Raw genomic sequence first — 12,321 nt, 5'->3', positions numbered from 1 at the left:
GAACCGGGTTGCCAGTCTTAAAACAGATCTACTGAGGCAGCAAGATTTCTCCAAGAAAGCAACCAAAGAGAATAATGCAGCAGTCGGAGCCACGTGGTTAGTGAAATGATTGCTAAAGCAGGGAAGCCATTCACAGAAGGTGCATTTGTCTAAAAGTGCATATTGCAGGCTGCAAATATAGTCTGTCCGGGAAAGAAAGGTCAGTTTAGCAACATCAGCCTTTCTGCCAACACCGCAGCAGATCGCATTTCTGACCTGTCAAGTGACATTTATGACCAACTGTGTGAGAAAGCCAAATGTTTCAGTGTATACTCAGTCGCTCTTGATGAGACCACAGACATCACCGACACTGCCCAGCTCCCAATGTATGTCCGTGGTGTTGATGACAGTTTTGAAGTGATGGAGGAGCTGCTCACAGTAATTCCAATGCATGGCCAGACCACCGCTCAGCAGATATTTACAAGCTGTGTGATGCCATTGAGAATGTTGGTTTGCCATGGAAGAGGTTTGTTGGAATAACAACAGATGGAGCGCCATCAATGACAGGGAGGAAACATGGACTGGTGGCACAAAACAAACTGGAAGAGGAAGGCGTGGAGGAGGCCATTGCTCTGCACTGCATCATCCATCAGCAGGTCCTTTGCAGCAAATGCCTGAAGTTTGACAATGTGATGTCTATTGTTGTGAAATGCATCAACCAAATCAGATCCAGGGGCTTAAAGCACCGAAGGTTCTGTGCTTTTTTAGAGGAAATGGAGTCAGAATATGGGGATGTGCTCGACTTCACTGAGGTACGTTGGCTCAGCAGGGGAAATGTATTAAAGAGACTTTTTGAGTTGAGAGCAGAAGTGAAGCCTTCATGGAGAAGGATGGAGTTAGTGTTCCTGTGCTAACTGATCCCAAATGGCTCATGGACTCAGCTTTTCTTGTTGATATGACACATGAGCTTAATGTACTGAACAAGACGTTACAAGGCCAGGGGCAACTTGTCAGTGCTGCCTATGACAACGTGAGAGCATTCTCCACAAAACTGGCGCTCTGGAAAGCTCAGCTCTCTCAGACAAACCTTTGCCATTTCCCAGCATGCAAGGCACTCGTGGATGCAGGCACACCATTCAGTGCTGACAAGTATGTTGATGTCATTTTGAGGCTACAGGAGGAATTTGATCACAGATTTGCTGACTTCAAGACACACAGAGCCACCTTTCACATTTTTGCGGACCCCTTCTCCTTTGATGTGCAAGATGCCCCTTCTGTGCTTCAAATGGAGCTCATTGAGCTGCAGTGCAACTCTGAACTCAAAGCAAAGTTCAGGGAGGTGAGTGGAAAAGCAGACAAGCTTGGACAATTTTTGAGAGACTTGAGCCCTAGTTTCCCTCGGCTTTCCCGAATGTTCAAGCGGACCATGTGCCTTTTTGGTAGCACATACTTGTGCCAAAAGCTCTTCTCCACTTTGAACTTCAATAAGTCCAAGTACAGGTCCAGACTTACGGATGATCATCTTCAAGACATACTGAGGGCCGCAACTGCTTCCTCCCTCAGGCCAAATCTGGCTCGGCTATGCGAGAGGAAACGCTGCCAGGTCTCTAGCAGCAAGGAGTAGGCAAGAGAAGCCATGTTCAGAAGAACAGTTCATTTTCTCCAGTGTTCCATTCATGTTCAGAAGAAGGTTATAGAACTGTTAATACAGACATTTCAATCTAAACACAGCAGATATAGAAGACTGAAAGAAACACACAAGTTCACTGACTAAAAATATCTTATTATTGTTTTATTTATGTATTACAGATTGATTTATTTTCTTATTAATTCTTAATTTGTTTATTCATTTTTCATATTTTGTGTTAAAAAATAAAAATAAAGAGATTTGAGAAGATTGGAATTTTTTAACCATGCCTTTCTTGTGGAAAGCCTAATGCGGCCCAGCCTCACCCAGACTCTGCCTGCAGCGGCCCCCAGCTAAATTGAGTTTGAGACCCCTGTCCTACACCATAAATCAGTAAGAGAGGGTACGACCTCTCTCATGGCCCCAAGTGGTGTGTGCATGCCAGAGCACTCTGGAAGGCACACAGAGTCTTTACAGACTACTCAGGATCAAACCTCTATCATCATGCAATCGATTATACAACTCTAAGCATATATGAGTAAATATTTCTAAGCATAAATGACAATCAACAATATAAACCTTACAGCTGGTTTTAATAACAGAATTCATTTGTTTCTCAAATGAGAAAGAGCTATCGAGAAACACTCCTAAATCTTTAGTTCTGAACTTTTCCAGTGGGCCAAGGTCAACATTATCTGCTAATGCTAAATAGGCTGCCGTTATTAACTAATGCTAATTTGATGTGAATTAGCATTATGCACTAATGCTAACACTTTTTAACAATGTGAGTAGCTAATGCTAACACTATTTCCCTTAACTTTATAACATTGTGAACGGCTAATGCTAACACTCTTTTTCCTAGCATTACAACATCTGAGCTGCTAATGCTAAGTAGGCCGCCATTAGCACCTACGTCTATCCATCCATCCATCCATCCATTCGCTTCCGCTTATCCTTTTCAGGGTCACGGGGGGCGCTGGAGCCTATCCCAGCTGTCATAGGGCGAAAGGCGGGGTACACCCTGGACAGGTCGCCAGTCTGTCGCAGGGCTAACACACAGGGGCAGACAACCATTCACACTCACATTCACTCGCACATTCACACCTAGTGGCAATTTGGATTATCCAATTAACCTATCCCCACAAGCTGCATGTCTTTGGACGGTGGGAGGAAGCCGGAGTACCCGGAGGGAACCCACGCAAACACGGGGAGAACATGCAAACTCCACACAGAAAGACCCCGGCCTGATGGTGGAATTGAACTCAGGACCTTCTTGCTGTGCGGCAACAGTGCTAACCATCGTGCCACCGTGCTGCCCACCTACGTCTAATTTAAGGCAAATACGCATTAGAACCTAATGCTCATATCGTTTTCCTTTGCTTTATAGCAATGTGAGCAGCTACTGCTAAATACCATTAGCTAATAACAGCAGTCTAATTTAATGCAAGTTAGCATCATTTGCATTATAACGATGTGAGGAGTTAATGCTAAGTATGCTGCCATTAGTGGCTAATTCTAATTAGGGGTGAATAATTATTACAAGCTAATGCTAATATCGTTTTCTCTTCCCTTTTAACAATGTGAGCAGCTAGTGCTAGGTAGGCTGAAGCTAGCAGCTAATGCTAAAGCTAAAGATAATTTGATGTGAATTAGCATTGCATTAGGGAGGAGTTAATGCTAAGTAGACTGCCATTAGCAGGTAATGCTAATTTAAGGTTAATAGGAATTGGCATCTAATGCTAATACCATATTTTCTTGCTTTAACCCTTTAAAACTGGTCAGAGTGGGCACACTCCGTTTTGCGCAACTATTTTTAAATCCCGGTAGCACTGTAATCACGTGAGCTAGCGCAATAATTTTTTTTGCATATGAAACCTGAGGAGTTGTATTTACATCTTATGCCATCAGCTTGTCCTAGGTTACAGTTTCCTTCCACATATGCTTAGGACTCATATTGCTCTGCTGGAAATAGTTTATTTTGATGCATATGCTGTTATTTTGCAAATTTGCAGTATAATATTTATTTTCGTTTTTCCTGCAGTATATAAAAATTGGTGTATTTCAAAAATAAAACTATGAAGGCACTCAAAATAAATTTCCTGAGGTGGGAAACTATTTTGTGCAACTTTTTTGTATTTACAGTTTTGAGGGATAAGCCTCTTAAATTTCTCTAACTAGAAATATATGTTAAAAAAACAAAAACGATTTTCAATTTTTTTGTAGTTTATTGCACTTTTTTGCAATTTATGTAATTACTATGCACTTAATACATACATATTATTAAAATTTAGGCTGTAATGGTTGTATTGATGTATAGCAACTTGAAATGCTCCCAAAAATGGCTCCACAGCATGTAAAAATATAATATAAGCTCTGGCGGACTTGGTTCTATGGTAGGTCTTAAAGGGTTAAATCAATATCAGTAGCTAATCCGATTGCTCAGTCTGACGTCAGGTGAAGTCATTTTTATGCATTTAAGAGCTGTGTTGAATTCAACATTACAAACTGAACATTAGAACTATCCTCTTCTCCAGGATTTTCCTGATTTAACATTTCAATATGACATTTCCAGCGCTTTGTTTTCTCTGCTCACAGACAAAACAGATACACGCATGTATATACAGCCCACGTCCAGCTCTGCATGCACTCCTGCTCCATTTCTATAGAGAATAAACAACGTAACACAATCATTCTCCATTGTTTTCAACTCAACCAGCTGCATTTAATGAAGGAGTTTGAATTTACTTTACAACAGCTGCTGTTGTTTCCTGTCTGCATTCATGTTCTTAACTGTACTCCACACATTCTGAACTGGTGTACCGTAATTGTCGGGCTATAAGCCGCTACTTTTTGCACAAGCTTTGAGCCCTGTGGCTTTTAGTCAGGTGCGGCTTTTCTATGGATTGTCCATGAGCGGATTTGTTTTGTTTGTTCCGCTGTTGTACGGCACTACGTTGCCTGGCGGAAGGATCGGGGTTCAAGAGTGGTATGTTGGTCACATGTCCATCCGTCAGGCAACGTAGTGCAGTACGAGGTAGCGCGAAAAACAAACTTCAAAGTAGCGCTACCCGTTCAGCTGGAGGCCTGGATGATGAGCGGCGATAAACTTCAAAAAGCAAGTTATGCCCAACTCCACCATTGGATTCTGACAGCGTGGAAAAGTGTGAAAACATCCACGATCACCAACAGATTTCGAAGGGCTGAATGCTGCATGATGGAGAGGAGGACACCGCCACGGCCCTTCTGAGGGTGTTCGACTCTGACACTGACAACGAGGATTTCTTTGGTTTTGAAAGTGACAACGAAGGAAAGAAGCTGAGAGTGGATGACGAAGCCACCCTGAGCCTGTTTGTTTCCGACACTGGAGAAGAGGACTTTGGTGGTTTTAGTGCGCAGGAAGATGGTGGTGAATGACTGACTTTTCTTCTTGTTAAAGCCGTGTCACTGCACCTGAGCCTAAAAGGTAGTCCGAATCAATTGTTCTGGTGTGCTGTAGGTTACTGTTATGTACTACATTTGTTACTCATTTATGAAGCACAGTACATGTTTCCTACTTGTAATTACCGCTACTTGTACATATACCTAAAAAGTTATGCAAATATGTACCATAACTTGTTTTTCAAAATATTAATAAAAGGGGTGTGTCTCCAAACAGCCATCTCTTTCCTGACAATTCGCTTTGTGCATATTCTCTTACATATGATAAGTCAACATTGAAACACCTGCGGCTTTTAGTCAGGTGCAGCTAATGTATGTACAAAACAGGATTTTCCCCTGATTTTAGCTTGTGCGGCTAATATTCAGGTGCGCTCTGTAGTCTGGGAAATACGGTAGTTCTTCCTAAAGTACTGCAGTATTCCTGCCAGTACATCCTTTTAGTTTTCCTAACTGTTTCCTCTGATGCTCGTTGCTATTCTTTCCTCAATGCAAATTCATGCTAAGCTCCTTCATATCCATCCCTGTTTCTAAACCTGTAATAATTGCTTTAATGTGTCTTTGGCCTAATTATGAGTCTGTCCATATGTTTGTAGTTCCCCACTTGCTTTGGTTTCTTAGCTCTGATTCTCTCAAATTTATCCTTGAAATCATTTACTGGCATCTCTCCCTCTCACTCCCACTATCCCCAGAACACCAGAGTATTCATCTCCTGGTTTATCCTATGGCCTCTTTGCATTTTCTCCAATCATCCCTGTTTCTAGAGTCTCACCCCATCTGCAGGCAGTCCAAGAGAAACTGCCTCTGCCATTTTCTTCTTCTTAATCTTTGATTTTTCTCTTCACTTTCTCCATTGGGTCTTCTTAGACGCACTTTCCAGAAAGCAGCAACATTTTTTGTGCCCCATTTTTCAAATTGTGCATCTTACTTCAGCTTAATGTGTTTCCTGTTTTGTTTTTACACAGGTCATGTAAAAGAAATCCTACCAGAGACTCGACAAAGCTGAACTGAAAGACAACACAGGCAATAAATCAGAGCAGCACAGAACTTAAGCTCATGGTCCATAGAAGCTGGGCTCTACAGGTGTACCAGGACAAGCTTAGTGTAAGTCCCTCGAAAAAGTTTCACTTGTGCTGTTTCGGTGTAAATTACTGGTTTGTTTGAACAATTTCATCAGCTGAACCATAAATACTCCAAAACAATTTCTTTGTGACTCAGTGTGATTTTTCATTTTGTAATATTAGCATGTCAAACTCTACATTCTCTACACAGATGAGAAATGAAGTGTATTTAATAATAAAAGTTATCTCTCAGAGACAAAGTTAGTGTCTCATTCAGGTCTGTATCTGAGTAGCCTCAGACACATGCAGTGCTCATATTTTCTGTTTTGTGTGTCACTCAGACCTCTTCCTGACAGGGGCAGCAATTTCATTTAAAGTCCCATTCACTGATACAGGCTGCTGGAGCTCCAACCAGGAGGGTACACACATGATCCAGGGAAAAAAATTATATATGGTCTCTTAGATAAATATTAAGAGGTCCTGTGTTTTACTAAAAAATCAAAGTAGTAAAACACAGGACCTTTGGGTTAGATATAAGGTGATTTGACAAATCATGTCTGTTGTAAATGAGTAAGCCATTTATCGACCTGACTCAGGTTTTAAATCATCATCAGAAAAGACTGAATCCTGACCTGAGAATCCCAAGTGTACACTTTGGACTCTCCACTGCAGAAAATAGAAGCTTCAGTCCTGAATCCTGCAGGTTGTTTTTACCCAGATCCAGCTCTGTCAGACGGGAGGACTGGGAGCTCAGGACTGAGGACAGAGCTTCACAGCTTCTGTCTGACAGGTTACAGCCACTCAGTCTGAAGAAAGGATGACAAGAAGACATGAAACACTTGTGTTAAAGTATATTCATGGTGCCATGAGGAGCTACTACATTTACAATATTTCAACACTGTTTCAGGACATGCTGGAATCCTTATTGCCTCATGTTACAAAAGACAAATGTGGCAGTTTACTGTGACTTGCATGAATTCATTAAAAAAACAAAACATAAACACTGTTAATTTTTTCCAAATGAAATTGATTAAATGATGTTAATTGATGAAAAAAAAATCGATATTGCTTGATCTGACCTCAGCGTTTCCAGTTTGCAGTATTGACTCTTCATCCCAGCAGACAGAAGCTTCACTCCTGAATCCTGCAGGTTGTTGTTACCCAGGTCCAGCTCTGTCAGATGGGAGGACTGGGAGCTCAGGACTGAGGACAGAGCTTCACAGCTTCTGTCTGACAGGTTACAACCACTCAGTCTGAAATCAAGGTGGAAGGGAGACAAGATCAACCGAACAAATCAGAGCTTTATTGCTTTTTTATTGTTTTTAAGCAGAAATCAGTGAGGTGCTGGTAGATTCTGTTCTTTTGGTTTATTACCCAACAACACACACATACACTAATATTTGTGACTTTTGTAATAGTAGCATTTACAATGCAAAGCAACAGCGATCACAGATTGAAGGGGCCTGAATAAAACTACAATGCAGTGATTTTTAAGATGACCTGTTCTTCCAATTTCCAACAACAGATTTCTCCAACCTTACAGTTAAAAATAATTCTTTATCTCATACTGAATCTTGGTGCACCTCCCCCCAGTTTATTAAAATGAAGAGGTACTGAAGTTGCTGTAAGTGATGTGTGATGCCACTGATTTCCTTTCTGATCCAATACAAAGTAAAATTCAGGCTGGTATCTGCGATACTGATGAAAACTATTCCTTCAGAATCAATACAAGACATCATAAGAAAATATGATGTTTTGTATAACATAAAAAGCCTGAATTTTAAAATATTCAGTTAATAATCAAAAACAGATGTGACTGAAAATAATAAAACTGAGAAACATTTTATGGCCATTCGATCCTTTTACAACCACTGCAAGAGCTTGGTTGGCATAGCCGGCAATACGTTGGATAGTAATAAGTCCGGTGGGTGATGGGCTCCACCAGGGCTGCCCTTTGTCACCGATTCTGTTCATAAATTTTATGTTTAAAGGCTGTATCAAAAGTTCATTCAAGTTACAATATTGTGGTCAAAAGTTCTCCTTTTTTCTTTTATACTATACAACTACGCTGTCTCATGGTTTTAGGACATGGATCTGTCATGGAAGAAATCTATGACCACTTTTAATCAACATTTTAAAAATAAACATGATCACAGATTTACTCACAGAGCTTTGTTGGAGGCTTTGACCACTGGCAGGAGCCTCAGAAGAGCCTCCTCTGAAGCAGAGTATTTCTTCAGGTCAAACACATCCAGATCTTCTTCTGATGACAGTAAGATGAAGACCAGAGCTGACCACTGAGCAGGAGACAGTTCACCTGTGGAGAGACTTCCTGATCTCAGGGACTGTTGGATCTCCTCCACTAGAGAACGATCATTCAGTTCATTCAGACAGTGGATCAGATTGATGCTTTTCTCTGCAGACAGATTCTCACTGAGCTTCTTCTTGATGCACTGGACTGTTTCCTGATTGGTCTGTGAGCTACTTCCTGTCTGTGTCAGCAGACCTCGTAGGAGAGTCTGATTGGTCTGCAGTGAAAGACCCAGGAGGAAGCGGAGGAACAAGTCCAGGTGTCCATTTGGACTCTGTAAGGCCTTGTTCACAGCACCCTGGTGGAGAGATTGAAGTTTTAGTTTGTTAAATAATTTAGATTTCTTGGATGTTGTTTGTTGTTGTTCCAGCAGATTGAGTCCAGAGTTGATGAAGGTCAGATGGACATGAAGAGCAGCCAGAAACTCCTGAACACTCAGATGGATGAAGCAGAACACCTTGTTCTGGTACAGTCCGCTCTCCTCTTTAAAGATCTGTGTGAACACTCCTGAGTACACTGAGGCTGCTCTGATATCGATGCCACACTCTGTCAGGTCTGATTCATAGAAGATCAGGTTTCCTTTCTGCAGCTGATCAAAAGCCAGTTTTCCCAGAGACTTAATCATCTTCCTGTTCTTTTTATTCCAGTGTGGATCTGTCTCAGTTCCTCCATCATACTTGACCTTCTTCACTTTGGCCTGAACCACCAGGAAGTGGATGTACATCTCAGTCAGGGTCTTGGGCAGCTGTCCTCCCTCTCTGGTTTCCAGCACATCCTCCAGAACTGTAGCAGTGATCCAGCAGAAGACTGGGATGTGGCACATGATGTGGAGGCTTCGTGATGTCTTGATGTGGGAGATGATGCTGCTGGCCTGCTCCTCATCTCTGAATCTCTTCCTGAAGTACTCCTCCTTCTGTGGGTCAGTGAACCCTCTGACCTCTGTCACCATGCCGACACAGTCAGGAGGGATCTGATTGGCTGCTGCAGGTCGTGTGGTTATCCAGAGGCGAGCAGAGGGAAGCAGTTTCCCCCTGATGAGGTTTATCAGCAGCACATCCACTGAGGTGGACTTTCTAGGGTCAGTTAGGATTGTAGTTTTGTGGAAGTCCAGAGGAAGTCGACACTCATCCAGACCATCAAAGATGAACACAACCTGGAAGTCTTCAAAGCTGCAGATTCCTGCTTCTTTGGTTTCAGTAAAGAAGTGATGAACAAGTCCCACCAAGCTGAACTTTTCCTCTTTCAGCACATTCAGCTCTCTGAAAGTGAATGGAAATATGAACTGGATGTCCTGGTTGGCTTTGTCTTCAGCCCAGTCCAGGCTGTATTTCTGTGTTAAGACTGTTTTCCCAATGCCAGCCACTCCCTTTGTCAGCACTGTTCTGATTGGTTCATCTCTTCCAGGTGAGGCTTTAAAGATGTCTTCTTGTCTGATTGTTGTTTCTGGTCTGTCTGGTTTCCTGGATGCTGTTTCAATCTGTCTGACCTCATGTTCATCATTGACCTCTGCAGTCCCTCCCTCTGTGATGTAGAGCTCTGTGTAGATCTGATTCAGGAGGGTTGGCCTTCCTGCTTTAGCGATGCCCTCAAACACACACTGGAACTTCTTCTTCAGGGTGGATTTAAGGTTACGATGACAAACTGGAGCTTGAAGCTCTGAATGAGAAGAAAAATAAACACTCAATTCCAAAAAGAACTAATCTTTAAAACATGTTGCTCCATCTTCCATCTCTGGAAAATGTTCATTTATCCAGCAGCTTAAATCTTTAGATAAATCCTCTTACTGCTCTGCAGATGGTCAGCCAGCTCCTCCTGCTTCATTCTCATCAGGAAGTCCACTGTGATCTTCACAAACGCCTCTCTGCTGCTGCTCCTCTGACTCTCTAAGCATTCTGGGTAATCTGGACTCAGAACCTTCTGGATCTTCTTCAGCTCGTTCTTCACAAAAGTGATGATGTTGTCCTCCAGCAGCTGGAACAGAATATTTATGAATGAGCCAATCAGACTGAAATCATGGAGCCAAACATCAGATCCATGTTGGACACACTGACGATCCACTGGTCTACAAAGAGCAGCATGGAGATGACTGTGAACAGAACAGATGTAACAGTAGTTGTTGTACATGTACAGACCATAAATATGGAGTCCAGCTGTGTTTGATGCTGCTGGGCAGACTGACCACTGGGAACCTCTGAGCTCTGCTGGTCCACTCTGTGGAGGAACCATGAAGGATTAGATCAACACAGGATAAAGATCCAGGAGTTTCTGCTCAAATAACTTCATCTGAATCAAGTCTGTCAAGTTTTAAACTCTCAGATTGTGAACATATCAGTAATTTTCAGTCTGTTTTCATGGACGTCCTTTCAGTGGTGATGTCAGGGATGATTTTGAAGAAGCTCATCAAACTGAACCATCAGCAGATCACTGCTCCAAAACCAGAACATGATCCGAGTCTCCCTCCACCACCAGAACACCAGCTTTACTAACGTGGTAGATCAGTGTAGTACAGATCAATAACTGATGAGTCATTTGATCAAAATCACTGAGTGCTTCACGTCTGACCCTCTGATGCTTCTGTAGACATTTTGCATATTTAATGAATGTCTGACAGTTTTACATTCATTCTATGAACACAGTGGAAATGTTGTGTTATAGTCTCCATGTTGTTTCCAGCATCATAAATTCTTAAGTTCAGAAAATTAGATTCTTTCTTCACAGCTGAAAAACAACAACATTTATTCTCTATTGAAATCTGCATCGTCCACTCCAAAGGTCACAATCTGAAGGTAACATCTGGTTTTGTTCCCTGTGGTTAACTCTGAGCATCAGTATGGTGGGATTTATCCACTACATCCACACCACTGTGGTTCAGTGTTGTCCTGATGGAGTAACAGCAGCCAGTATGATCCAGGCTTTAGCTGCTGGGTCTCTGTGTGACCTCTCAGACTGTTTAACAGATCAGACACAAAGAGAATCAGAGCAGCTCTGTTCTTTAAAGACAAACATGAACCCACTCAGGTCACACTTTCCCCACAGATATGAGCATCACTGTCCTCAAACAGCAAATGACCAAGTCGAACATTTGGATCTTTTCTCTTTCATTGTTTTCTTTTTAATGAATCTTTGTAACAATCTGAGGATGTTTCAGGTCATATTTATCCAGGAAACACAAACATGTAAAGGAGTCATCACAGCTCTCTGACCTCGTTGCTCCAGGTTCACCACTGAAGTCTGGAATGCTACCTTTGGACCGGTCACTCCTCACAGACGGACAGCTGGACCCTGCAGACTGTGACCTCTGACCTCTGCAGACACAAACATGATTGAAGCAGCTGTGATCACACAGACTGCAGATAATGCAGCTGTTTCCTGTCAGTAACATCCTCTTAGATTAGAGTTCAGCTTTTTACAGGAAAACTGGACAAAACTGATTTTTGTTACAAACTCATTTTCATTTCCTCTCAGCTCACAAACACAGTCAGACAATCAACCAGAGTCAACACTGATTATAATGTCAGTGCAGAATTATTTCTGTTACTCAGTGAGTTCAGCTCTCTGACCTCGTTGCTCCAGGTTCACCACTGAACTCTGGATTTTGACCTTTGGACCGGTCACTCCTCACAGACGGACAGCTGGACCCTGCAGACTCTGCTCTGTCCTCCTCTTCCTCCATCATCATCTTCAGTCAGTCTGAGAGGTAAACCACAAACACTCAGTGAGTTCACATTAACAGGAGGAACTGAGTTACAGTCGCTGACCTCTGACCTGTCATGTGACCATGAAACCAGGTCAATATGTCTGTAGGTTCAGTCATCCAGGTCATGTGATCTAAGGAGCTTGGAGAGAAAAGAGACGTCTTTAAGTTTCTGGAAGACGTTTCATCTGAGAAGCTTCTTCAGCTCTAAAAC

The 12,321-nt window shown here is 42.2% G+C and overlaps 1 protein-coding gene across 3 annotated transcripts in view; it reads right to left on the bottom strand.

Moving 5' to 3' along the window:
- LOC146577190 (protein NLRC3-like) overlaps positions 1 to 12,092 on the bottom strand; it is an 81,391-nt gene extending 69,299 nt beyond the window's left edge. The window contains exons 1-7 of one of the 3 annotated variants that reach the window (XM_085252192.1): positions 11,974 to 12,092; positions 11,617 to 11,718; positions 10,546 to 10,624; positions 10,198 to 10,384; positions 8,269 to 10,069; positions 7,182 to 7,355; positions 6,735 to 6,908 (exon numbers count right to left, since the gene is read on the bottom strand). In XM_085252192.1, the coding sequence (XP_085108318.1) occupies positions 6,735 to 6,908; positions 7,182 to 7,355; positions 8,269 to 10,069; positions 10,198 to 10,384; positions 10,546 to 10,624; positions 11,617 to 11,718; positions 11,974 to 12,092 (2,636 nt within the window). Of the gene's footprint in view, positions 1 to 6,734; positions 6,909 to 7,181; positions 7,356 to 8,268; positions 10,070 to 10,197; positions 10,385 to 10,545; positions 10,625 to 11,616; positions 11,719 to 11,973 lie in introns of those variants that run through there. The other 2 variants (XM_085252200.1, XM_085252208.1) reach the window with 2 other exon arrangements.
- Positions 12,093 to 12,321: the final 229 nt, after the last annotated feature.

The sequence above is a fragment of the Mchenga conophoros genome, linkage group LG3 (assembly GCF_057382185.1).
Source record: "Mchenga conophoros isolate Kocher_MC1m ecotype Shallow Benthic linkage group LG3, M_conophoros_male_GT1.1, whole genome shotgun sequence".
NCBI classification, from domain to species: Eukaryota; Metazoa; Chordata; class Actinopteri; order Cichliformes; family Cichlidae; genus Mchenga; species Mchenga conophoros.
This window is presented reverse-complemented; position numbering and strand designations above follow the sequence as displayed.